Raw genomic sequence first — 26,683 nt, 5'->3', positions numbered from 1 at the left:
GTGCTTGTCTGTAATCCCAGAATTTAGGAGGTGAAGTTAAGCTGACCAGGAGTTCAAGGTTGTTCTCTCACCCTCAGGGACATGGCAAATTCAAGGCCAGACTGAGCTACATGAAATCCTGTCTCAAAACCCAAAAGGGAAACAAGGATGATGAAAATTGAAAGGATCAACTATATGATGGGCCTGAAATTATTAAATCTAATATCTTCAATAAAGAAATTTTTAAAAAGTATCACCTAAGTTTGAGAGCTATAAAACAGGGGGCTGGAGAGATGACTCAGCACTGTCTACTCTTCCAGAGGACCCAGGTTCAATTCCCAGCACCCATATAGCAGCTCACAACTATAACTCCAGTTCTAGGGAATTTGACACACCCTCACATAGACATATATGCAGGCAGAACACTAATGCACATAAAATAAAAAGTAACTTAAAAAAAAGGGTTATAAAACAGAGCAAAGACAAGAGAGAAGTCTCACATACAGAAAATAATATGCAGTAAAATACCAAGGATGTAATATTTAATATAACAGAGTGAGGGGCTATCTCATCATAAATTTATTTTTTCCTCACATTTACAATTATGTAAAGAAGCATTCCATAATAAAATACTATATGGAAATAGATGATAAAAGGAGTTATAAAACAATATGTTACTATAATGAAAATAGACAGTCTCAGGAGACCGTCTGATAACTCTACTCAGTTGTGTCAATTCTAACTCCCTCAAGCTTACTGAAACTAAATAACAATAACAATAACAATAACAACAACAACAACAACAACAACAACAATAATAATAATAATAATAATAATAACAATAATAATAAATTACAGCCCCTACTGTTAAAGCATAAATCTAAAGTAAGGAATCTGGAGCATGAGTATTCATCTTTTATACATGTGTGTGTTTACACTGTTCACATTTTAACTCAACACAAAGCTCACTTACATATACCCATCATTGGCAAGAGTCGGAGCAGTGACCTGAGAGCAGGAACCTACCTAGCCAAAGGGCAGGGAGCTGACCAGCTCTCTGTGTTAGTTTCCTTAAACATCACTACAAATATAGCAGGTTAAAACAACAGTCATCAATCATCTCACAGTTTAGAAGGTCAGAAGCGTTGGTGGGCTCCAGTGGGTTCTCTGCTCAGGGTCCTACATCCCTGCAATCATGACGTCAATAGTGCTGTGTTCTCATCTGGAGGTTCGGCTGGATAAAACCTATCTTCAAGCTCATTCAGGTCATAGGCAGAATCCACTTCCTTGAGGTGGAAGAGTAAGGTCCCTGTTTTCTCGTGGATTATTGGCCAGGAGCTGCCCAATGTAGATGTATCCAACCTTCTTATTAAATAAGAAACACAGAACCAATGCAAAGAAGAAAGCCAAGAGGTCAGAGCTAAGAGCTAAAACCTTACCCTTCCTCCTGCGGTGGTCCTGCCTCTCCAAACCAGAGCTACCCCTGTGTTAAAGTCTTTATATAGAGTTCCTGTCCTGCCTTCTCATTGGTTGTAAACCCAATCACATGACCGCCTCCTCACGGCCTGTCTGTATAGGCCTCCAGGTTTTCCATGATTGGTATTAAGATTAAAGGCATGTGTATCCAATAATGGCTGTATCCCTGAACACATAGAGACTTACCCAGCTCTGCCTACCAAGTGCTGGAATTACAAGCATACGCCACCACTGCCCTGCTTTCCTATGGCTTGCTAATAGCTCTGACCCCTGGGCAACTTTATTTATTAACATACAAATAACATTTTAATACAAATAAAATATCACCATAGCCCTAAGCTTTGAAGGACTACTTCCAGCTCCTTTCCATGTGGCTCTTTCTGTTTTCAACCCTAATGCTTCAAGTTGCTCTGAATTCTGCTTCTGTTCCCAGCTTGGAAAAAAAAACCCCTCTGCTTCCTAAGGGCTTGTGTGATTCAACTAGTATTAACCAGGTAACCATCCTGTTAATTCCCTCAAGGTCCACTAGCTAGTGACCTTAATTGTATTTTCCAGATCCATTTTTACATATAACAAAACATAATCGTGGGTACCATCAAGACAAGAGATCATGAACTCCATCTTGAATTAGCCTACCATGCTCTAAGAACAACAATTACCTAAGGGATTGTTTACACTCGTGGGCTTTGTCTTCCTGCAGAATACCATTTAAAGACAGTGTTAGAGTGTTAGTTGTCTCTTTCATCTTGAACCGAGTATAGTTCCATTCCAAAACTCTCCACCCTTAGGTTTTGAAAATTATTTATGGGCCTGGAACTGCTAAGTAGTCATTCATTTTTAACAGCACATTATCAATAAGTTTGTCCTGTGGAAGCCTACGTGTGATGTCATGTGATAGACAAGTTGACAGAGATGGCTGTTGCTTTGACTCCTGCCGCTGGTTGGGCACCTACACTGAAGATGCATGCTTTTTTCTAGAGTCAGAGGGCAATGTCGATGAAGTCGCTTCTAAGGGCATTAGTGAACATGCCTTCCCATTATCGATGCCTTTGCATCAGCCACCTCATCGGATGGACTGCCTTCCTGTCAAACATGCTTTTCTTCACAGATTTCATGGGACAGGTAATGAATACATTGTTTTCACACACTCACTGGGAGCTTCTTCTGTCTGGTCTTTGGAACAGGTATAACAAAGAGTACCTTCAGGGAACTGGTTTATAGATATGTTCTAGAAGTAGGCTGCTACATCCTGTTAAAATACTCTAAGATCTACCACTATGTGATCAAATACAACAAATAGACAAGTGTAGATATGATTTTCAGAGCTCATGTGAAGCTTTGTAAAAGAGGGATGTGGCATGATCCCGGCCTTGAAGGGTGACTCAGGGTTTCAGAGATAAAACAGGGAAAGAAAGAATTTTAAGTGGGGATGGAATGGTGTGGGCAGAGGTGAGTTGGAAGCCTGTTAGCTGTACTAGCAAATGGTACTAAGTCAGATGGGGCTAGGTATTAGGATGAGAGGGAGGACCATTAAAGATCACCCCAGAGAAATGTTATTTTTATTTGATGCACAGAGAGATATACTTCATAAAGGTCCTTGAAGGAGGCATAACTGATGAATGGAGTGAGTGACCTGGTGATGTCTGATTGAATTCTATGCCCTAGGAAGGGCCCCTTCCCCCAAGGGTTGAGAAGCATGAGAAGAGCTGCCTACCACACTGCACTAGTTCTTCATCCACTGGAACCTCTCTTTCAGATTGTCTACCACGGGGATCCCTACGGTGCACACAATTCCACGGAGTTTCTTATCTATGAAAGAGGAGTTGAGGTTGGATGTTGGGGCTTATGTATCAACTCTCTGTTTTCTTCACTTTATTCCTGTAAGTATTCTTTACCTAAGAGAGTCTTCAAAAGGCTAGCAGGGGGACCCAGATCTTATACTTCAAAATCTATTTGCTTCTCTTTAAAATATTTGAGTCTTGATCATGCTTAGGAAATCAGGAAAAACTGTTCCTTCAGAAAGGATCATATGAAAGTGTCGTTTTTCATGGTCAGTTCTAGGAGTCATTTCCCTTGAACTGTGCTTGTATTCAGTGGGTTTCTGGGAAATGTGTTTTAGGAAATAAAAGCGAATTTTGTGAGTAAGATGGTGAGATATTGGACAGATGAGACGTGAATTCCAGCAGCTCCATGCTCTGCTGGAGCAAGGCCGCTAGTGATTTCAGAGCTATTTTGTAGATTTCATAGATGATTCAGCGAATTTGTAGATGATGCCTAAATCCCTCCTCTAGCTACCTTAAATGGTACTTCCTTTGTGATATTATTCAAGTTTTCCTCCTGCTTCTCAACCCACCCTTGGCAGAAGCTATCATTTTCTTCACCTCAGCGCCTGTTGTTGCTCCCTGTTCTCAATTCATCACATCAGGTGAAGATTCAGCATATATAGAGCTCCACAGGGCAACCTGCATGCCTGGGTGGAGAATGGTGATAGAGAACCAAACCTGTTTTCATCCCCATCTGCACAGCCAAGGAACAGCCTTCTAGCAGTTACTACAATAACTGAGCACTGAGATATAGCTGATCTTCCTACCCTATACTAGTATTCAGGCCTAATATTCAACTCAATAATTTCTTCCTACCGTAAAGACAGTGCTGTTGAGGATGTGGCCAACTGTGGGTATCACAGGCAGCAGAGGCAAGGAAATTTTGTCCCTGAGATGAATTGGCTTCTCTTCATGAATAAAGCACTTTAAACCAGACTTTCATATTTTATACTATTGTTATAGATGTGTTCAAATATATCTGTATCTTTCTTTGCCTCTCTTTGGCTTGCTGACACAGCTAGAAAAGACCTATGCATTGATGATATCTTTTGAGCACTGAGACACCTTAGACTAAATTTTCTACATGAATAAAAATCATTCATAATAATCCAAACAGGTTTGTCAAGGATTATCATGAAATTGACCTAGCTTTGCGCTGCTTCCGTTCTCAAGCCTTAGCAACGGCACTCCAGACATGGAATACATTTGGTAGAGGAAGTAATGGTGTCTGCTTGTCATTTCTACAGCCCGTCTTCCCTCCAGTGACCCGAGACAGTGTTTTGTTTTGTAATTGATTCAAATATAATACTGATTTTGTTTCTTGTCCATAAAGTATAAGTCCAATAACAATTCCAGCAGCTAGTCAACATTTCATTCTTAATAGGCACATCTCATGCATCTAGCTGATGTGCTCTTATGGAATTTTCCCAAGTTTCAGCCCTGAGAAAATTCCTCCCAGAATCCTGGGGAAGATGCTACGTCAGGCGTGGGGTATCCGAGGGAAAGGAATCTACATACACTGCACTCTTTTGTCCGTTTACTTTATTCCTTTATGACAAAACCCTATCTACACAGCTTCAGTTCCGTCCTGAGTCTCAGTTCCTCTTTGTAACTACTTTTTTCTGTCCCCTCACAGCCCTGGTGATAACTAAACCCTTATGCTTTTGGTCTCATCTTCATCTTCTGTTACTCCGTCCTCCCTCTATCCTTCCTGGCTCCTTACCCCTGGTCCTGATAAACTCTACAAGAGATCTGCCTTACCCTCTACAGAATCTCTGTCTTCCTCTCTTTTCTCTGACCATGCGGTTCTGTGTCTGCCTCTGGAATTCTGCTCCAGTCTTTGCTGTACCTGGTTATGCAAAAACCTCCTTTGTTCTCAATCTTTCTGCCATGCCCCTAGGCCTGAAGGAAAGGGATGGTCTGAGCTTCATTGCACAAGAAACAAAGCTATGCATCTGCAGCCTACTTGTCTCCTAGGCTTAGGCTGGGAGTTAGTTACCTAGAGGTTCAGCAGGTCTGAGAAGCTGAACTGTTTGCCAAATGGTCTAGTAGTATACAGGCCCACAAGAAATTCATAGCAAGGTGCAGCTGAATATTAAACCTGTATAACACCAAATATTCCATGATAAACGGCTTCCCATTTGATGGACCCTTGGTTGGTCAAAGTATAGCTTTAACACACAGCTGAATCTCTATAATATATTCTTGTGACTCACAAGAGTGGTCTAATAGATTAAAGTAGAGGAGTGATAACTCTGCCTCTATAGTTGTTATATTTGTATATGCAAAGTGTATGCTAAGAGAGGAACCAAGTGCATGGTCAGCTATCGTCAGTCCACCCTGCAGTTGGTAAAATGGCAATAGCCACATTAACTAGATATCTTTTATGTGTCCTTTAGCGGCCTGGGTGATATTTTATAGATTTCACCTCATTTGATTCTGACTAACAACCTCCACTACAAAGAACTGCATTTTACTTCCTTCCTTCCTTTTTTTTGACGAGAAAGCTGAGATGGTGAGCAATGAAGTAGCTTGTCTCTGTCAAGGAGCCAGCCATGGGGAACTGTAGGAACCCCTTCACAGCCTTTGTACGATTGACAACACGGGGAAAATGTCTGCAGAGAACCTCACATCTTTCTTACCTGTACAGACTGCCTTCAGATTGGGGCTAAGAAACTAAGAATGATTTGGCTCATTCTGCAAAACCTGGTTGTTTTAATATCTGCAACCTGACTTCGGGTGGCGCAGTCAGGATAAGCATACACTGTCCATTGGGTCCTCTTGGGCCAGACTTCTGTCATCAGAATGAACAAGACTCTTCCTCTGTATCTTTCATCCTCTGAGTCCCATCACCAAGGTTTGGTTTTTGTCTCTTCTTTTTACATTCTTTTGATATTTGGCTGGTTGCTAAAAGTACCTGGTTCTCCTCTATGGACAATAAAATCAGCAAGGCAATTTTATGCTGTCTTTTATGCAAAGGATTTAAAACTGATCCCCACATCCAGCTGTTTCTTGCACACAGATAAGGAAGTGTTTTGTTCCTGACTCAGTATCAAAGGAAGTCATCTAAAAAATGCATCTTCAAAAGAAAGGATTATCTGAAATTATTAGATATTGTGAGGCACCTGCCAGCTGTAATTTTTTCCCCTTTATTCTCTCTACAGACTTTCAGAAAGCTTTGGTTTCCTACATTGGATTAAAGGGCCTTTATTTCATGGGATATTTGCTCTTTGGCCTGGGAACAGGATTCATAGGACTCTTCCCAAATGTCTACTCTACCCTGGCACTCTGTTCTATGTTTGGTGTGATGTCCAGCACATTGTACACTGTGCCCTTTAACCTCATTGCTGAGTACCACCGTGAGGAGGAGAAGGAGGTGGGTAACTATGAAAATTTACCTGAAGGGTGGGGGAAGGGAGGAATTAGGCAGAAGAGTTTGTAAACAATTATCACCATGCAGATATGACTACCAGCCTAGGTGAGTTCTTCCCTCCTCCTCCTTGGTGTGAACCCTGGTGCACCTTTTGAATTTTAGGACAATGATAGTGACTCCCAATTATCTGATTAAAGAAGGTAGTCCTAGTGATGCTGAGAAACCAGTCCACAATCAGACTGAGGCAAAGAAATGGAACCAAACCCTTCTGCAACCACCCTACAGGCCTTCCCAGTTCACATCAGCATTTCTAGATACTCATAATGATGCCTTCCCTGTTCCAAGCACTGCAGAGGAGCACACTGGCATTTCTTGGGCTTGTGGGTTGGAGCTGTGACTTGATTCTTACCATGCTTCCTGGAGAGGTGCTGTCCACCTATGGCTTGGAATTTAGACTATAAGGTAGGACCTTAAACAGTCCTCCTGATTGTATTCAAGGAGTGTAGTAAAGAAACCACTGAAATGGCTGCTCCGTCATTGAGGGGTTTCTTATTGTGGATAAGAAAGAGGAAATATCAATTTGGAAGAGTTTAGACCAGAGGGTAGGAGAAAGGCAGAGAATAGCAGAGTGGAAACGGGGAGAGTGGAAGGGCAGCTGGAAGGAGGGAAGCCTGTGAGCTGGGCAGGCCTAGGGGACTGGGATAGAGGCAGGTGTGTGTGTGTGTGTGTGTGTGTGTGTGTGTGTGTGTGTGTGTGTGTGTGTGTGTGTGTTTGTGTAGGGCCAGGATGGGGGCTTTGAAATGTATAAGGGGTACTTTAGAATAAAGACTGTAGGAGCCCAGGGGCTGGCATGGTATGTAACCACAGGTATATGTCAATGGAGAGCCATATGTCCCTTCTGCCAGAGACAAGGGAAATGATTCCTTTTGGCAGAGTGGGAACTCATTTCACCAGTTCCTGAGAATTGCTGGCTTTTATCCAACCAGAAATCTTTCTGTTATTGTCCAGCTCGAGTTGGGCCTAGACTGCCATTTCTGGACATATGCACTTGGGAAATTAGAGTTTCCTTTGGACCTGACAATGAGAAGTCTGGGCAGTTCTGTTCTAGAATTGCTGTCTCTTCTAACAAAAGCATACCACAGTTTCTCTATGCAAACTGACTTTTGCTGCCTTAAATGGAGCAATGATGAAAAATCTAAAGTGAGAACCATGAGTTCATCTCATCCTGAAACCATAAAAACACCAAGCACATGTCAGTATGACACTGAGTACACATCAGTATGACATCATTTCAGCATTCATTTACATCATTTGATTTGGTGCATGCAGCCAGGCAGAGCTGCACCAGGAGTTAAGACTTTCCGAGCAAGCATGACAACTTCCCTTATCCCCTAGTAAAAGCTGCAGTGCCTTGTAGGGAAAGGGCTGCTGTTTAAAAGACAGTCACCAGAAAAGCCTCCCCCTTTGGAAAAAGTTACTGGCACCAAAATGTATAAACTGACAACATGACCGTTCCATGATATGGTTAAGGGGAAGGTTTTTACTGTAGACATTAGGGAACAGTGAGAGGCATCTGGAAGAGTCCAGAGCAAAGAGAGAAATTAAGAAACAGAGCATGGCCAGCAGACTAGACATGGCCATGAGAAGCAAGAGCAGAGTGCAGAGAGAGAGAGAGAGAGAGAGAGAGAGAGAGAGAGAGAGAGAGAGAGAGGAAGAGTGTGGGAGAGGAGAGAAAGGGGAAGTGGGAGGCAGAGAGGCAGAAAGAGAGAGAGAGAGAGAGAGAGAGAGAGAGAGCAACCGGAAGAGGGAGCATAGCTGAAATAGCAGGGTTATAAGGAGAATGAATAGCTGGCAGGAGGGAAGTCCATGAGCTGGAGGAATTTAGGGCAGGGGAGAGGTGAGGAGAGCTAGCATGTTAGCATGAACTCTGAAATGTGTAACATATACCTGTGATACTGAGGGAGCCTGGAGGCCAGCAAGCATTTTGGTATGCCAAATAGCCACCAAAAAGATCCATTCTTCCATTCTGCCAGTGATAAGGGAAATGACTCCTTTTGGTAGAGGGGATTCAGGTTCACAAGTTACTGAGGAATGCTGGCTTTTGTCTAACCACCAGAATTTGGGGGGAAATGGAGTTTTCTTTGCATCTAACTCAAGGCAAAGAAAAAAAATAGCAAATATGCTTTGGAGTCACAGAAAACTAGATTGAAATTTTGTCCCCTTTGAAGCTGTGTGACACGGACCATATTTTTCACTTAATCATTAAGTAGCACTTAAAATGAGCTCACTTTTACAAGAGGTTGTAGTCTCACAAGGTTCAATAATCACATTATACAAAAGTGTTCTTGTGAAGTCTCTCCCTCAAAAAATAATAATAATTTTTTGTCTGCACCACCAACCCACACATGCTACATTACCACTCTTGCTCAAGTTCTTTAAATGAAAGTCAAGTGAACATGAATATGTTTTCCCATTTCCCCATTTTTCTTGAGAAGATAATATTCATTTTTCTCTACCAAAGCTTATTTTACTCGAGTAGAGGGAATAATCATTCAGACACCAGGTATCTTTATCAGTCAAGAGAGATTAATAACATTCACCACATAAAGCAGGAGGGAAAGTAAACATGAACATATAGATACTGTGCTCAGCATAGTACCTACTCAATACCTCACAGGACTCCAAAAATGACAGCTAGAGATAATGACAGCAACATCTGTGCCTAGTGTGCTAATAACAAAATAAGGTCCTATCTGCAAAACAGCCTTGCACAAGGCCTTGCATGTAAGAGACACCAAATGATAATTTGAACCAGTTGGGGCCAAATATCAAATATCTACCAGGTGTTAACGTATTAACCAAATAACCACGCTGTGAGGGGGGTTGAAACTTGCTCTTCCTATGTTTAAAAGTAATTTAGCATTCTTTTGAAACTGCTTGCCTTTTTAACACCAAGGAAGACAAAACGATTTGAATTGATGCCTTGCTGAGTTTCTGCAACATTGTATTTATTTACTTCTTACAAAGAGAATCCTGACCATATTAATGTTTAAGCCATAGGCTCATTAAAGTTGGGGGAAAAGGCTTCCTGGCATGTAAGGACCACAGCATCAATGGAGTTCCCTGGAGTTCCTCAATTAGGAATTAGCAAACTGTGGCCTGATGGTCCAAGGCAGCCTGCTGTTTGTTTTCAGACAGTTTATAAGATAAGAATCCCTTTTCAGTTTTTAAAAGATTGAAATAAATTCAAAGAAGGATGCTGTTTTGTGACGCATAAAATTGGCATGGAATCTAATAAGGTTGTATTGGAGTGCAATTTGTTCTCACCTGAAATCTTTCTTGATTTGTGAGATCCGAGTCAGTTACAATCAAGACCCTATGAAGCCCAAAAGTATTTACCATTGGGCTCTTCTCAGAAAAAAGCTGACCCCTGACCCTGTGTGACAGTGCCTTGGTAGATCAATTGCTCTTCCTGTGTTTCTCTTGCAGAAGCAGCAGGAAGCCCCCGGAGCTCCTGAGAGCAGTGTGAGAGGCAAAGGTGTGGACTGCGCTGCCCTCACCTGCATGGTACAGCTAGCTCAGATCCTGGTTGGTGGGGGCCTGGGCTTCCTGGTCAACATGGCTGGGAGTGTCATCGTGGTGGTGATGACAGCCTCTGCTGTGGCACTGATAGGCTGCTGCTTTGTGGCCCTCTTCGTTCGATATGTCGATTAGGTTTATAAAGAGACATGGACCCCCAAACCCAGACGAATGAGGCCATGGCAAGAAACCAGTCTTGGCTCAGGCTCTCTGGCTTGGGGAACTGTATGCCCCCCATTTTGGAATCTCACCGTGCATGCACACATGGGAAAAAGGGAGTGAGGAAGGATTGTCTGCCCCACTGTATCTCCTTTACCATCCGCCCCTCGGTGCAGGCAGAGAAAAGTCAGCTTCTCCTTCTCCAGGGGCATTTCAGGCCTTGATAACATCTGAGGAGCAAATCAAGCCTACCTGTGATGCTGATAATGTAATTTTTAAGAAAACAGTCCATCATTGGGAAATCACATATTTCATCAAATTCAAAAATACTTAAAATAACGCTGATCGTTTTATGGTGTTGATTTATTCAAATGTAATTAATTCCTGTCAATGTATGGCATTCTTAACGAATCTGCTTTGAACGTCTCATTATCATTCTGAATGCTGTGCATCTTAAGAGTGTTCATTTGATTCATTGATTCGGTAAAAATATTTTTCTTGAGTCCGTACCTTCATTTTATCCTCTGGAATCGACACTTTCAAGAAGCAGTTCCAGGGTTCCTCCTATGATATTCCGTCCCACCCCCAACTAAACACTTTTTCTCTAGCCAAACCTCTCAGTGGGCTCCCATGTGGGGAATTTTTAGCAGCCCAAAGAGATTGCATTGATACCATGCTGAGAGACCACATTATTTAATAGGAAAACTAATCATGAACTTTAGAACCTGGCTAGTTTTGAGCCTTTCTTTGGTACTCAGTTGTAACATACTTAACCACAGATGCTCATGTATGCATTTGGTGTAATGAATTCCATTCTCAGAGCATTGTGACAATGGGTACATAACACTTGTGGAGGGCTTCCTTCCCATCATTGCAAACGTTTAGACTTTGTTGATACAGCCATTGACAATGGGTGCTATAGCTGGTCTTCACATTTAGATAAGGGAACTGAGGCCAAAAGCCATTAGGGAGCTCATCTGAAGCCACACATTTCATAATGGCAGAGCTGAGCTTTGAATCCAGGACTTTGTCTCTACTGCTTCCTGTTGAGAGCAAACACAGGCGGGTGGCTGGCATGGGATCCGTGCTTAATGAATGCCGTGGTCATTGCTGGCAAAGCCTCATCACCCGCCCTTCTCCTTAGGTTTCCTGCAGCCTTTGTTAAGTATCATCTGTACAGCTCCAAATGTGCCTGACCCGTTCAGAAAGGACTCTTTGGATCCTTGGTTTTTCCAGATTTGGGCTTTGTTCCCAGACCACCTGAGTGTACTATTGTTTCACTTATCAATCTACATACTACCTTGCTCTCCTTTTCCCCACATGGGTGCCATTCATCTGCTGCCTCTCAATCAGGTCTCCCTGCGTTCTATTGGTACACTAATCCACAGATGAAATTGTCTTCTTAGGGGGCATATGTAAAGTCATCCCAACTGTCCTAGACTTTATCCCAACCACCATGACCTATGTTGGAGAACTGAGAATTTGACAGACGAGAAATGGGACCCTGGAAAGCACCTGCTCTGAACTCTGCAGCATGAGACAGTGATGAGCAGCTTCTAAGAGGTCCTGTGTCAGTTCCCAGAATGACAAAAGGAGCAGGTCAAGTCACCTCTCTTGCTCTTCCTACTTATGCTCGTCTCTATAAGGTTTCTATGGTACCTGGAGAATTCCATGTCATTCTTTTATTTATTTATTTATTTAGTGCTGAATGCCATTTATTGAAGGAGGGAGGAGGTCTTAAATACAGGCTTACAGCACAATGGGAGAACCCCAGAGGGCAGAAGTTCGCTACTGATGTTTTACAATCTTGCATCTAAGCTGTTAACGCCCATTATGCAGGATACACAGACAAGGAACTTCCATGTCATTCTTTTTTTTTTTTTTTTTTTTTTTTTTTGGTTTTTCGAGACAGGGTTTCTCTGTGTAGCTTTGCGCCTTTCCTGGAACTCACTTGGTAGCCCAGGCTGGCCTCGAACTCACAGAGATCCGCCTGGCTCTGCCTCCCGAGTGCTGGGATTAAAGGCGTGCGCCACCACCGCCCGGCTTCCATGTCATTCTTAAGCATAATTTAAGGACCTTTTTGGGTCTTTGAAGATGTGGGAATGGATGAATGGGCCAGTTGGGGATATGTCCTTCATCTGAGGGCCATCCTACTCGGGCCTTAAAGAAGTCAAGCATAGCCACCACTGATCAGTCACAGGGCCTTTATTACAAGTGACCAAACATCAGTGGATCATGGTTTATGAAAAAAGTTAACACAAGAAGCAATAAATGTTACTATATCAATGTACAATGTTGATTTTACAACATTTGATAGACTACTGAGCTGGGGTAAGGGCCTAGAGCAGTCTCTCTCTGTGTCCCTGTCTTGTCTCTGTCTCTGTCTGCTATCTCTGTCTCTCTGTCTCTGTCTGTCTGTCTGTCTGTCTCTCTCTCTCTCTCTCTCTCTCTCTCACACACACACACACACACACACACACACACACACACACACTTTACCCATTGAACTCAATTCCATTCAGTTTGAATGAGTGAACATAATGTTATTTTTAAAAACCCTTTAATCACCTCTGGAAACCCACATTTTTATTTTCTTGGGCAAATGAAATTCATTCTGGCAAAAAGCATCTGAACCATAGGCAAATAAAATTAATGTAGGGGTGTAAACATTTTTACTAGAAATCCAGGGAACTCCTGAGGGATAAAGGGGAGGTACACTGTTTGCTTCCCGCTTCTCAATCTTTCTGCTTCCCCTCCCCCCTCCACCATCAGCATCATTTGTCAACATTGCATCCATATTCCCTGGACCCATCTCAAATATTTTGAGCAAAATCTGTCTTTTCTTCTTGGATTCTCATACCCCTTTCTTTTATTGCAGCCTCACTGGAATGTCCAAATCATTGTTTTCTGCTGCATTGTCTTGCTTTGCTCTCTGGCTGTTTGTCCTAACTGTGAAGTCTGTGTCTGGTTTATTCCCTGACCACAGGCACACAGAGGGGCTGCCCGGCCACCTCCTGTTGTTCTGTCTCTGAGCAGACAGAATCCACAGTCTTTGATCCCCCCTGTGGTGTTCTCTGAAGCCCTCAGTTTTGGATTTGGACAGAGTGGCTCCTTTTACAGACATCTGCATGAAGTCCTGGCCTCATCTTTTCTTTCTGTAATGCCCATAGCAGAAACACACACACACCAGTAACTTTTCTTAAGAACTCTGAGCTATCCACAAATAATGTCATGGTCAAAACTGAAATAGCAAGTGACTTTAATCTCCCAGGAATAGTCTAATACTGATGTTGTACGTGAACATGCTATTGTCTGTTTCTTCTTATGTTGGCCCTTTAATTTATTTTGTATATTGGAGCATGTATTAGTTAGGGTTTCTATTGCTGCAACAAAACACCATGACCAAAAAGCAAGCTGGGGAGAAGAGCATTTATTTGGCATTGTAGTTCATCACTGAAGGAAGCCAGGATGGGAACTCAAGCAGGGCAGGAACCTGGAGGCAGGAGCTGATGTAGAGGCCATGGAGGGATGTTCCTTACTGGCTTGCTCCCCATGGCTTGTTCAGCCTGCTCTCTTATAGAACCCAGGACCACCAGCCCAGGGATGCCATCAACCACAATGGGCTGGGCCCTCCCCCATCAATCACTAATTAAAAATATATCCTACAGCTGGATCTTACAGAGGCAGTTGAAGTTCCCCCCTTTCACACAATTTTAGTTTGTGTCAAATTGACATACAACTATCCAGCACAGAGCATTAGGGGCTTACGTTCCAGCTGTTGCTAGCCGGGTTGCTAGTCAATACCAGTATCAATAATGCCAAAGAGCAAAGGAGGACTGATGTGCTTGCTTTGAAAGCAAACCTCAGGACTTGCTTTGATTTTGTTCGTTTTGCGGGAAGGTATGTGAGCGCAGACTGTGTTGCAGAGAATGCGGCTTTGATGGCAGGCATGTAGATCTCATATTCCAAGCTTTAAAGTCCCACATAGAACACTGCAATTTTGACCAAATTACCAAATAGTCCTATAGTTCAGGAGGCCATTTAAGCAGCCATGCTTTCCTAATGGTTCTTCATTGTATTAAAGTGACCACACCACAGTGGGAGGTGCCTGCTTTAGCAGCCTCTAAATCCCAGGCCAAGCCAAAGAGAACAGCAGCCTCTCAACTGATCCTGGTTGAGGGATGGGTAGGTTAATATTTGACCTCAGTTCTCGGAGCAGTCTCAAGAAAGGACTCTGTGAAGATCTTAAGATCTTAGACTGTGACTAGAACTGAGCTGTCATGAGGAGTCTGCTCACTCCTCAGAGACAGTGTGTAGCTGTCGTGCATACGCAATGAGCAAAACACTCAGGGGTACCTGGAACTTGGTTAGGGTAGTCCATCCAAATTCTGAGTCCTGCCAGCTACAGTAACTGAGTCTCCTGTCAGTTACAGTAACAGTGTATAGCTTCACTCATACAATTCTGCGATGCTCTCTCGAGAACCACCTCTTCTTTCTCTTTAGGATACATTTTACTTGAATCCTCCCTCCCTCTTGGAAAAACAAACCCCAACCTCTAGAAAACAGCTGGACAGCACTTCCGGCTCTTCTAAGCCCCGAACATCACTGAGCCACCCCTTTATTGGCTACTCCAGTTTCTCATCTCAGTCAGTCCATTCCCAAAGAGTAAGGCTGCTCAAGCACCCCCACTCTCAGGAGAGCTTTCAGGGCGCTTGCTGCCTCACCTGCAGCAACAGACCAAAGCCCCAGGTACTCATACTGTCCTCAAGAGATTCTGGGTACCCAGGCTTGCAGTGGAGACACTATACTTCCCACCCACTTACCTAGTCCCCGCGTTCCTTCAGGGGCTGCATCATAGAAAGGTTTCTCTATTTCATTCCTTCTAATCACAGTGCTTTCTCGCACCCCATGTCACTTCCTAGAGACTCCCGGTGACATTCCTAGAGACAGACATTCCTATGCTCTCAGAGGCATAGCAGAGAGATCAGGCTCAGCTTGTGCACCTTAGCCCTGTCCAGGACGATAAAGGATACCAGGGTTCTAGTTCTCATTTTCTTTTCCAGACAGTCACAGCAAATTAGATCTTTGCTTGGGCCAGTACCACAGATCAAAGCGCATTAAGACAGGCTTTGGGGGCCACTTTCCCTGCGGGATTTTGCTTGAGGTCCCATAAAGTTCTCCATAAAAGTCTCTGGGCCAAATGATCCCCTGTCTGGATATCATTTGGTTAAGCCCAACTCCTATGCAACCCAATCCCTCTGCTTCCCAGTGCCAATCCCAGCTTCTGGGTGTTCCAGAGTGTTCCAAGGGCATGGTGGGGAGTGGAGCTTGGAGTAAAGGACAGGGAGGGGTGAGTGGGGAGCAAGAGACAAGGCTGCAGGCTCTACCCGGTTGTAGTCGTTCCTCCCTTAACCTGATTTCTGCAGAGACAGGCCTCTGGCTTTTCACAGGTTGCTCTTCCCCCTGCGTGCCTTTCCTACCTATCTCGATCTTCCAGCCCCTAAACTGCTCTCCCGTTCTCCTCTTCCTTGGAAGGCCCTCTTGAGCCTTGGCAGGTCTCAGTAGGCTGAGCTGCTAGGCAGCAGGTCATAGCGCCCCCCACTGTAGACCACCACACCGGGTGGATAGTAGAGCAGGTCAGGTTCTGCAGAGGCGTTAAGCGGCGCCAGGGCCTGCAGCCCGTGATCTTCAGGCTCTGGCTTGGTGGTGGCAGTGAAGGGGCGCATGCTGGTGAGCGAAGGGGACGCGATACGCCACAGCAGGTTCTTGAGCGCCTTTCGGAACTCGCGGCGCACCAAGCAGTAGAGGATGGGGTTGAGGCAGCTGTTGGAGTGGGCTAGGCACACGCTGACTGGGAACGCGTACACCTGGCACAGAAAGTACTCCTGGCTGAAGGGCACCGCGTTGAACTTGATGAGGATGCTCCAGGTGGTGAGCGCCTGGTTGGGCAGCCAACACAGGAAGAAGGACAGGACTACGATGGTCACTGACTTGGTGACCTTGGACCGTCTCCGAGCGCTGGCTGCGCTCAGGCCTCCTCCAGCCGCTGCTGCTCCCCCTCCATCCGTCGTCCCCACCACGCGGCGGTCAGAGATGAAGCGCACCAGCAACAGGTAACACAGACTGATGATACTCAGCGGCAGCAGGAAGCCCAGCAACACCTTCTGCAGGTGGTACAAACCCAGCCAGAACTGCCTGTCCCAGCCCAGCAGCTTGTCCGGAAAGTGCATGAGGCACAGCTCCTCGCCCATCACCCTGATGGTGGTAGAGAAAATGACATTGGGCAGCGAGGCTAACGCGGCAGAAGCCCAGATCAACCCACACAACACTTTGGCTGAGAAACAGCAGCTGTTCCTTAAGCTCTGTCCGCAGCAGTCGCCACGGCCATGCCCTCGGGTCCGATGGCTCTTCAAAGCCGAGGCCACAGAGTGGTAGCGCGCCACGCTCATCGCAGTGAGAAAGAAGACGCTAGCGTACATGTTCATGGACGTCACCATGGACACGATCTTACACATGGCTTTGCCGAAGGGCCACTTGAAGTCTAGAGCGTTCTCCACCGCCCAGAAGGGCAAAGTGAGCACGAATTGAAAGTCAGTCAGCGCCAGGTTAGTGACGAAGAGGTTGATGGAAGATTTGCGCCACGCCTGCTTGCTTTTCATCAGGTAGAGAACCAGCAGGTTGCCGGCCAGTCCCAGAGCACAAACCACCCAGTAAACCGCGCTGATGAGGATCCGGACCCGGGCCTCAGTGTCTGCGCTCTCTGCCCCGCCGCTTCCAGGGGGATGCCCCGGCGCCGCACCGTCTGGCAACTCCAACCCCAGCTCCCACCACAAGTCCGGAAGCTGCAGCGACGCGTTGCTGCTCGTGTTGGCAACCTCCAGCAAGTCTGGGATGAGACTGAAGAATTCTGAGAGCTCATCACCGGCAGCCGCCTTACCCATGGTGGCTGCGGTAGTTGCAGAAGCCACCTGCATGCGCAGGTGCCTCTGGCTCATGTTCTGCCGGCCAACTATCCGAGAGGCACCGCTCGCTCCGGGTGTGGTACCCAAGCGGGCGCGGATGCTGGAGCTGTCTAAGAAGCCCCTGAAGCTGCGCCTGGAAACTGGATGCTGAGCCGAGTCCGCGCCCAGAACTGCCTTGGGCTCAAGATTTGGCTGAACTCAGCGTCAATTCTTAACCAGTTTAGAGCAGAGGAGGGCAGTTCCAGGCAAGCGGCCGGGATCAAGGCTCCTCCTGGTGAGGACTGAGTCTTACCTCTCCGCTTCCCGGTTGTCACTTAGACACAGCCTCCTGCCCAGGAGTACAGTTCTCCGGCCGCTTCTCTACCCAATACCGTTGTCAGCTTTTGCTGTTGGCTGGACGAGATCCTCTCCTTTTAAAGGAAAACCGAGATAGTGAACACCCGTATCTCACTCTCACTGCCTGGAGGTTATTTCACGCCATCGCTGCCTGGAGTTCTGTTGGTGTTTTCTGTTTGTCTGGTATTGTCAACCCCCAGTGACTAACCAGAGTTACAGGAGTTACATTCGCACCCACTGAGTCTCTGCAGAGAGCCCCAAAGAGCATGCGTAATCCCCCATGCAGGAAGGGAGTGCTTTCCGAGGTGCTGAACTCTGCGCGCCACCCAGGAGGAGGCAGCTTCCACCGGCAACTCCCCTTCTCTTCTCCCTAGTTGCAGAAGGAGTGGTCTTAACCTTTTCTTTTCTCTTGGGGCTGGAGTGAGTCTGCTTCCTTCCTTTCTTATTCTTTTTATGGACATTTTTTTTTTCCTTTTCTCCTCTCACATTGAAATCGTCCGGCTTACACAGTGGCACCCTTTCTTCTTTAAGTCAAATGACAATTTAACTTTTCCGAATACTCGAACTGACGCTCCCTCTCCCCTTTAATTAGCACATTGGCAGAATTCCAAGGATTGGTGTTTGCTTGGAATCGGGTGCATTTTGAAAACTGAAACTATGGCAGTTACTTCTCAGCGCTGTAGTTTATTTAAATGCCAGACTAGTTGCTGTGATGTAAACTACACTTTTAAAGAAGGACCTAATGAATTTGGAGCGTTTTCTTTACCGAAGAACTAAACTGAAATCCAAGAATGCTAAGCATGCAGAAATTGTCCTAACTTCTGGGATAATAAAGGGTTCCTGACTTTAATAACAGCAATTAGGGTTGTAACATCAGATGTAATGGAAGAAAAATAAAGACATTTAATGAAAAAGAGAAACAATAAGAAAGGAAAGAAGTACTCAACAGTCTTAGGAAGTTTAACAGTCTTAATTGCGAAGCACATCTTAAAAGGGCACATTGCGGCAGACGCTGCATTTCTCTATTTTACCAATAGAGGCCGCCAGAGCTTTAGTAAAAAATCAAACCCAACAACTGTGGATCAGTTCTGATCTGAATCCTCTTCCCTGCCCTGGTAATTCTAAGCAGTTGTGGACACTTGTGCCTCTTGGCACCCCCGTTTTATAGCCTAGTCTTCAAGCTCACTTTTTCACTTTTAATAAGCTTTCTCTTTCTCTGTCATTTTCTCTTTTGCTTTGTTTGTATTTCAAGAGCTACTGAAAAATAAGGAAGCCTGTGGTAATACCAAAAGCCCTCTGCAGTAAAGTTTTTAGTGTGTTCATGTCAATTGCTCCCCAACCCACACAAATAGCTTCTCTGTCTCCATGCTTCGAGTCTCATCCATGAACATATCTTCTTTTTTTTTTTTTTTTTTTTTCGAGACAGGGTTTCTCTGTGTAGCTTTGCGCCTTTCCTGGAACTCACTCTGTAGCCCAGGCTGGCCTCGAACTCACAGAGATCCGCCTGGCTCTGCCTCCCAAGTGCTGGGATTAAAGGCGTGCGCCACCACCGCCTTCTTCATACACCCCAAGTAACAAATCATTCACACACTTGATGAAGATTATCATAGGAAGGTCATTCATGCCATCTCACATCCAGTGACCATTCACATTTAGCTGGGCTCTGAGCTAAATTGAGAGATACACTACCAGGACATAAGTCCTCCATTTTGGCCTCCTCTGGAACTCAATCTAAATGAATGTGCAGTTTAGGAGCCCTGTGGCTCAAGTTTTTGTTTAGACTTGCGTGTCATTAAGTTATCCCAAATGCAGTTGACTTGCAACAGAAACATGGACAATAATTTTAGCTCTTTCCCTACTTTCTTTAGGAGGCGGGTAGGTAATAAGTAGTTTACTGTTCTATTATGGGATGTTACAACTTTAGATTTGGGCTGGGGGTTATTTGGGGATTTAAATTTGGATAAACCACCAAGAGGGAAAGATTCAGCATTTGCTTTGTTATACATATGCTCCATTTTTCTGTATTCTTTTTTCTCTGGAGGTGAGGTCAGGCTGCGATGGAGTCCTACAGAACACGTTAGCATCAAGAAGCTGTTTTTCTCCATGGAGGCTGGATGTGGGATCTTGATATCTTTTTTTTTCTTTTTCTTTTCTTTTCTTTTTTCTTCTTTTTTTTTTTTGAACTGGGTTGTATATCTGAAATTATGTGGTCCAGGAAACATCCTGAGAAGGACAGAGGTACTGCAGACACTGTAGCATGTAGTTTCTGCAAACCTAGAATTGTAGAGTGTAGCCCTTATACTGTGCAGGGGAGGCCTGGAGAGGTGAAAGGATTTACCCAAGGTTTCATTCTCACAAGTTGCCATACCAGGTTTAAGCCATAACTCAATTGACTTTCATGTGATGTACTTTCGGTTCATTCTTCACTTCCTAACTTGGATATAACTGCCCCATAGCTTTAAACAGCAGAGTAGGTGATAGGCTGAGTAATATTTTCTCCAAAATATGTACATCTTAAACTCTGGGCCCTTGGATATTATTTTATGTAGACAAAAGGATCACACAGATGTAATTGAAGGTCATGAGATGAGAAAGATGTCCATTGATTACCCGGACAGACCTAATACACTCACAAAAGCCCTTACCAAAGGGTGGCATGAGACATGAAGATCAGAGAAGTTAATGTGATAGTGAAGCAGAGGTGAGAGAGATGTACTTTGAGACAGAAAAAGGGCCACACCTGAGGCTAGAAAGCCTCTGCCATACTTAAAGACACCTGAAGGGATCAAGAGAAGTCCCAAGTGAATGTATGTTGTTGACATGGGCATGGCCATATCAAGGACCCAAATGCCACATTCCTGTTGGAGTGGCAAAGCCTTCCCCTGGTGAGGCTCAACGAAATGTCGAAGCCTTCCTCTGGTCAATGTGCGGCTGTTGGTAGTGTGAGCAGAAAATGTCCACCTTAGCTTTCTCCCCCCACCAGATACTTATACCTTCCCAACATAGACTGCTCCTACTGAGATTAGACAAACCTGCCTCCCTGTTCAGCTGTCTGTAATAACTCTGCCTCCTTATTTATCTGTAATAACCCCACCTCCCTGTTCAACTGTATAATAAACATGTTGACCCTTGGAGGTGCTGTGGCTTCTCCACCTAGAAGCCCAGATCACCCAAGCTTTTATGTTACAGAAAGAAGAAAAGAAAAAGGGGCCATGAACTAAGCCACTAAAAGGTGAAAAGAAGCCGGGCGGTGGTGGCACACGCCTTTAATCCCAGCACTCGGGAGGCAGAGCCAGGCGGATCTCTGTGAGTTTGAGGCCAGCCTGGTCTACAGTGTGAGATCCAGGAAAGGCGCAAAGCTACACAGAGAAACCCTGTCTCGAAAAACCAAAAAAAAAAAAAAAAAAAAAAAAAAAAAAAAAGGTGAAAAGAAGCAGGATGTGGACTCTCTCACGGGGCCTCCAGAACACTCTAGCACCACCAGTGCCTTGATTGTCTCTGAACAATGATTCAGGAACTCTAAGTCTCATAAGAGATTGGATTTGCTTTGTTTTAAAGCACTACATTTGTAACAGATTGTTGCAGCAGCAATAGAGAACCAACCATATTATATATATATATATATATATATATATATATATATATATATATATATATATATTCTCACTAAAACAATGCTGGATTAAGTGTATCATTTCATTTTAATCTATTTTTCACTCATTCACCAAATACTTATTTAATATTGCTTTGCATTAGGTATTATTCCATGACTAGAAGACTTCATGGTAATACAATCTGTTAGAGTTCACATTTGGATAGGTGACACAGATATTTAGGAGTTATGTGATTGTAATCACAAGAAGGAAAACAAAGTAAAATGAATTATAAACCATCTATAAGAAGGTTGAACTTTCTGAGCTTATCTATTTATTAACACGGGTCACAGCTCTTCAAATTAAAAATTTTCAAATTGCTATTAATTTCCAATCACTGTGTGGCTATCTAACAAGATAAGAGTTTTTCTCTCTAGAAAACTATTAGTAATTGTTAGGCTTTGGAAACTATAATGTCTTAAAGGAAGGGGAATTCAGTAACTATGTAAAGGGCTCCTCCCTTTCCATAAGAAAAGAAAGAATGTTTGTGCAGAAGGAATGTAGTGAGTGAAGACACCAGCTGGGAGTGAATAAGTTGCTTCTATAGGCCAGAAATGGGACTAAACCCCTCGTGCCACAGCACAGCAAGTGGGGCCGGTAGCTTTGACCCTCAGCATCAGAGCAATGAGAGGCATTGGGAAAATTCAGAAAAGGAAGCAGCAAGATCAGTTTTGCAAATGCAAACCATCCCTTCAGCTGTATAGTGGGCAGGATGGAAGGAGCAAAGACAGGAGCATTTAAGCAATTAGAAAGCTAAAGCAAGGTGCATGGCCAAGGTGACTGCAGTTTGACCTGTGATGGAGAAGAGCAAAACGAAATTTACCTAGATATCTTGAAAACTGACTACTAGGACCTTGATGGGCGGCATGCAAGGGTGCAAGTGAGCAGGAAACAAAAGAGTCTGCCTTGAGAGTCTACTCTGCATCTGGGTAGGTGGGGATACTGTTCTCAGATGAAGTGATGGGACAATGACACATTCAGATTGGACAAATGAGACTGCAAATGCTTATAAGACTATCAGTGAGAAATTGGGGGATAGTTGGGAATATATGGGTTTGCAACTCTGAAAACTATATCTAAAATAAAACTGTGTGAGTCAATAGCACAGAGTTGAAAATCACAGGTTTGGCATTGTCTGGTGGAAGCTTGAAAATGAAATAACTGAAGAAGACAGCAGACCTGGATATGACCATAACAGGTGGAATAAGGGGCAGGAGAAAATTAAGAGCATGTGACATGGAAGGCAAAAAACCTAAAAAATGTAAGAGGAAAGAAGAGGCTGTGTCTAATGCCACTGAGAGTGAAAGGTGGCAAGAATGGAAATAATAGTCAGGTTTAGAGATCAAGAGACCATAGGAATCTCAGCATTCAGCAGCATTTCAGGAGGCAGACGCTGGGCAAAAGGGCTCCTAAGATTAGTAAGAGAGTCTCATTGACTTCTGGCCACTAGGGAAGCAGAGCCAAGGGAATGGGATAGAATTCAGAGATGCTAACAGTCTGCTCATTGGAGATCTGTGGTATAGGTTGAGAGATTCACCTAGACAACTGCCAAAGAGAAAGAATGTAGTCATGAGGGGTCCTCAGTGTATGTTGCTCACCTGAGAAATTATTTCAGTCTAAATGACAATTTTGAAACTTTGGAAATGTTGACCTTCTGAGACTGGTCATTCTTTGTTGTGGGAGGGTGACCAGCACTCCTGACCTGTCCCCACTAGATATCAGTAGCATGTCTCACTCCTGAAATACAATCCAAACTGTCCTTACATGGCCAGGTATTGTCTGGAGCAAACATTCCCTTTCCTCTACTAAGAAACTATGATCTAAAGGCAGATTATGTTAGAAGAGCATTGTACAGAGTGATGTGGAAAATCCTGTGACTACATTCCCATTTCTAGGACAATAATTCACGGGGCCTTGCCTATGAATTATTTGAGTAGGAGTTAAAAGAGTGTACAGAGAAGTACCATGTTATACCCTCTTAGGCTACATGCATACCCCTCTCAGCATTGATCAAATACATCCTTCCAACTAGAGAGCCTTGTCTCTTTTCTTGATGATCCTCAATTAAACTAAAATGGAGTTGATGATACTATTATGGGCATTATATCAGACTGTTACTCAAACTGGGAGATTTTTCCCAGAGAGCCAGAAGCTCTGGTTCATACATGACTGCTGAGACTCCTGGCCTTGTCTGAATACGAGAAAAGTTGGGGAGAAATGGAGCCCCATCTGTAGTGAGGCAAGCTGATTCTCCTGGTTCTACTTCCATTATTGTTGTCCTGAAAGTTCTTTCAGGTCACCCAGGGCTGTAACCATAGCTAGGGGATACTCCACTGCTATGGGTACACACGGCCCATCTTGGAAGGGAAGGAAAGAACAAAAAACAAGTTTTTGTGGCTTTGCAATCTTCTTCTTATGTGCGCCCAATGAAGTTTCAGGTTAGACTTCTCAAACAGGCATTCCAAGTCAGTAGATATTTTGAATGTGGAGAAGTCGAAGTCTCTGTCACTCTTGCTTGGAACTGAGTGATCTCAGGGCTGACCCCCAAGCAATCAGATAATGGTCCCATCCCTCAGTCGAGTGATGCTTCGAGCTGCAAATTCCCCGTGTCAGGAAGTAACTGGCAGTCTGGAATAGCCTGAGGTGGATGCTGGGTGTGCAACATGAAAGTTAGTGGGGAGCTTGTCAACAATACAAATTACAGACCTTTCCACATCTCACACCATCCCCAGAGACTCCAATTCTCAGAAGGGTTGGAAAGGAGCCCAGAGGGCCACAATTTGGACATTCTGCCAAGCAACTCTAATTTTTTCCCAAATTTGAGCCTCTGTACCAATTTCCATGCAAGCTCTAAACCTCTAGGTAGGTAATTCTGAATTCTTGAGAACAATGGTTTCCAATGCCAGTTTATTACACACCTCGAACTCACAGAGATCCGCCTGGCTCTGCCTCCCGAGTGCTGGGATTAAAGGCGTGTGCCACTACCGCCCGGCTCTCTCTCTCTCTTTTAATTTATTTAACTTTATGTGTGCATTGGTGTGAAAGTGTCAGATACCCTGGAACTGGAGTTACAGACAGTTGTGAGCTGCGATGTGGGTGCTGGGAATTGAACCCAGGTCCTCCGGAAGAGCAGCCAGTGCTCTTAACTGCTGAGCCATCTCTCCGGTCCAGCCCATGATCACATTCTCTTAATATCACAGTTAAGCCCCTGTTGATTTGAAAGGGCCTTGTGCTGCAGAGGGGCCATGAGAACTAGTTAACCTAGGACTCAGCTTGACCCCTCAGAGATGGCTGTCCCCATGTGTCGCTCCCACAGAATGTTGCCAAAATGCCAGCATGCCTAGAAAGATCTTCGTTCCTTACTCTGTTTTCCAACATGAATCACAGATGATGTGTAAGAACTTCCAGTTGTGTTTGACTAAGTCTGTATTACGGAAGGACAAATTCCCTTTTCAAACAAATTCATTGTCAGTGAAAACTAAACTTCAGACCATTTATCATCCCAACAGGGTTGAGCCTGTTTTGCTCAGACAGCCCATCCAAACTCAAAGGAGAAAAGCCTGTCGGAGTGAAATGCTGTTAGGTGTGCTATTAAAAAGAACACCACATCTTTTGACTTTCCATATGAATCCCTACTGGAAAGTTGAACAGTATGTAATTTGTTGATATTGTTAAAGAGTATAAACTTTGTGGAAAAATAAGAAAGAGGCTGCCTTTTTTCAGCAGTTTGATTTAAGCCAGCCATGGCCCATTCTGCATTTACAGTCCATTATTTTGATTATCAAGTTTTAACATTGTGGGTGTTCACGTGTCAAACTGTTTTCCTTGGCTGGCACTGCTTTTGTTAAAGACGGTCTTGTAAATGTTTCCTTTCTTTTTCCATGTCAAAATACTTCAGTCTTGCTTATATACTTCAAGAGCAGGCAAAAAATGCTACCATTTTGAGAAAGGTCCCCCAATTCACTGAAAAAGATGCATCTTTCCCGCCTCATCTACTTCTCTTCAGGCATGTATCCCACATAGTAGATTCTGAGTCTTTCTATATGTTTTTTTCCTGCTGGCAAGGTGTGTGTGTGTGACCATTCTTGAAGTTCATAAGCACAAAACATATTTTAAGAAGAGTTAACATTAATGATCTTAGCTTCCAACTCAAGATACTGGAAGAAGACCAATAAATTACATTCAGAAGGTAGGACCAGAGATACACAGGTAGAGCCTTGGTTGCATCAGGGACTGACTTTCTTACTGTTATGTCATAGAGATATTCAAAGAGAGGTCTCAGGAGGAGGCCAGAGCATCTGAGGACAGGGTTGCTTGGGGTCCTGGGAAAGAGGCTAGCTAATAGGTATGCAGGTATATTTGTATTTTTTGGAAGCCTCTGATGCCATCATTGTGCACCTCAGTCTACACAAACATGAATCCTCACAGTGTTGTGCATTCTCTTGTCAATCCAGCATCCTAAACTCTGAACTACAGGAATATTAACTCGCTGGTCATTCACCACATCCTGAAGCAGCCTAGCTCCTTTTCTTTGCCCACCACATATGTTCTCTTTGTTCAGGTGGGAATTTCCAGTCTCTCTGCTGTCTGAACCACAAGTTCTCTTTCTTAGAGGTATTTTTGTCATTTTCAGCTTTAAATTTCTATTGAAAATCATATATACACATATAAGGATTTTTTTTGTCTTGTCCATCCCCATCACCTTCTTTTATCCTTGTTCTGCTCCTTCCCATGCTTCTACTTTCAGCGCCCCCCCCCCCCCCCACTGACTTCAACTGAAGTTACTTGCATGAACATGACTTGGGGTTATTTCCCAGGACACTGGCAACTTACCAGTGGCTCTCCCACTGAAGACAGGCTGTGAGCACTGGTAACCATTCACTGTCCAGAGTCCCTCAGTGGGCATTGGAGAATGTCTTGACTTCCAGGTGATGGGCTCAGTCTTATACAGGTAACCACAGCTGAAACCACAGTGTTTGGTGTTTCCCAGCACTCTTCCTCATCTTCTGGCTCTTAACATTCTTTCTGCCCATCTTCCTTGAAGTTCCCTGAGCCTTGGGGGTAGGGGAGGGGTTGATACAGATGTCCCATGTAGGACTGATCACTCCATAGTCATGTGTTCTCAACACTTCGACTTTGAAGTACTGATTTGTCTTGAAGATTCAACTTACACCTCATTTCTTCTTTGGAGGGTTTGATAATTCTCCCAAAAGAGAATCAATCACTCTTTCTATGTTCCCATTGGACTTTGCATGAACATCTGCTATTGTGTTTATTGCTCACAAACCACAACAATGAAGTCCGCTAAACTGAATGCATCTTGAACACTGTAGTCATGTCTAA

The 26,683-nt window shown here is 44.1% G+C and overlaps 2 protein-coding genes across 2 annotated transcripts in view; one reads left to right on the top strand and one right to left on the bottom strand.

The window, feature by feature from the left end:
• Positions 1-11,040, top strand: part of Slc45a2 (solute carrier family 45 member 2) — a 28,802-nt gene extending 17,762 nt beyond the window's left edge. The window contains exons 4-7 of the mRNA XM_052743120.1: positions 2,434-2,577; positions 3,212-3,335; positions 6,443-6,654; positions 10,141-11,040. Of these exons, the coding sequence (XP_052599080.1) occupies positions 2,434-2,577; positions 3,212-3,335; positions 6,443-6,654; positions 10,141-10,365 (705 nt within the window). The 3' untranslated portion in view covers positions 10,366-11,040. The remainder of the gene's footprint in view (positions 1-2,433; positions 2,578-3,211; positions 3,336-6,442; positions 6,655-10,140) is intronic.
• Positions 11,041-13,804: 2,764 nt separating this feature from the next.
• Rxfp3 (relaxin family peptide receptor 3) lies at positions 13,805-18,171 on the bottom strand. Its single transcript, XM_052743119.1, has one exon. The coding sequence runs from the start codon at positions 17,382-17,384 to the stop codon at positions 15,948-15,950; it is 1,437 nt and encodes a 478-aa protein (XP_052599079.1). The 5' UTR covers positions 17,385-18,171; the 3' UTR covers positions 13,805-15,947.
• Positions 18,172-26,683: the final 8,512 nt, after the last annotated feature.

The sequence above is a fragment of the Peromyscus californicus genome, unplaced genomic scaffold (assembly GCF_007827085.1).
Source record: "Peromyscus californicus insignis strain IS unplaced genomic scaffold, ASM782708v3 Scaffold_18__1_contigs__length_77618521, whole genome shotgun sequence".
Lineage (NCBI taxonomy): Eukaryota > Metazoa > Chordata > Mammalia > Rodentia > Cricetidae > Peromyscus > Peromyscus californicus.
This window is presented reverse-complemented; position numbering and strand designations above follow the sequence as displayed.

Excerpts from the sequence above, each read along its gene's own strand:
- Rxfp3 (XM_052743119.1), bottom strand. The coding sequence starts at position 17,384 with ATGAGCCAGAGGCACCTGCGCATGCAGGTGGCTTCTGCAACTACCGCA.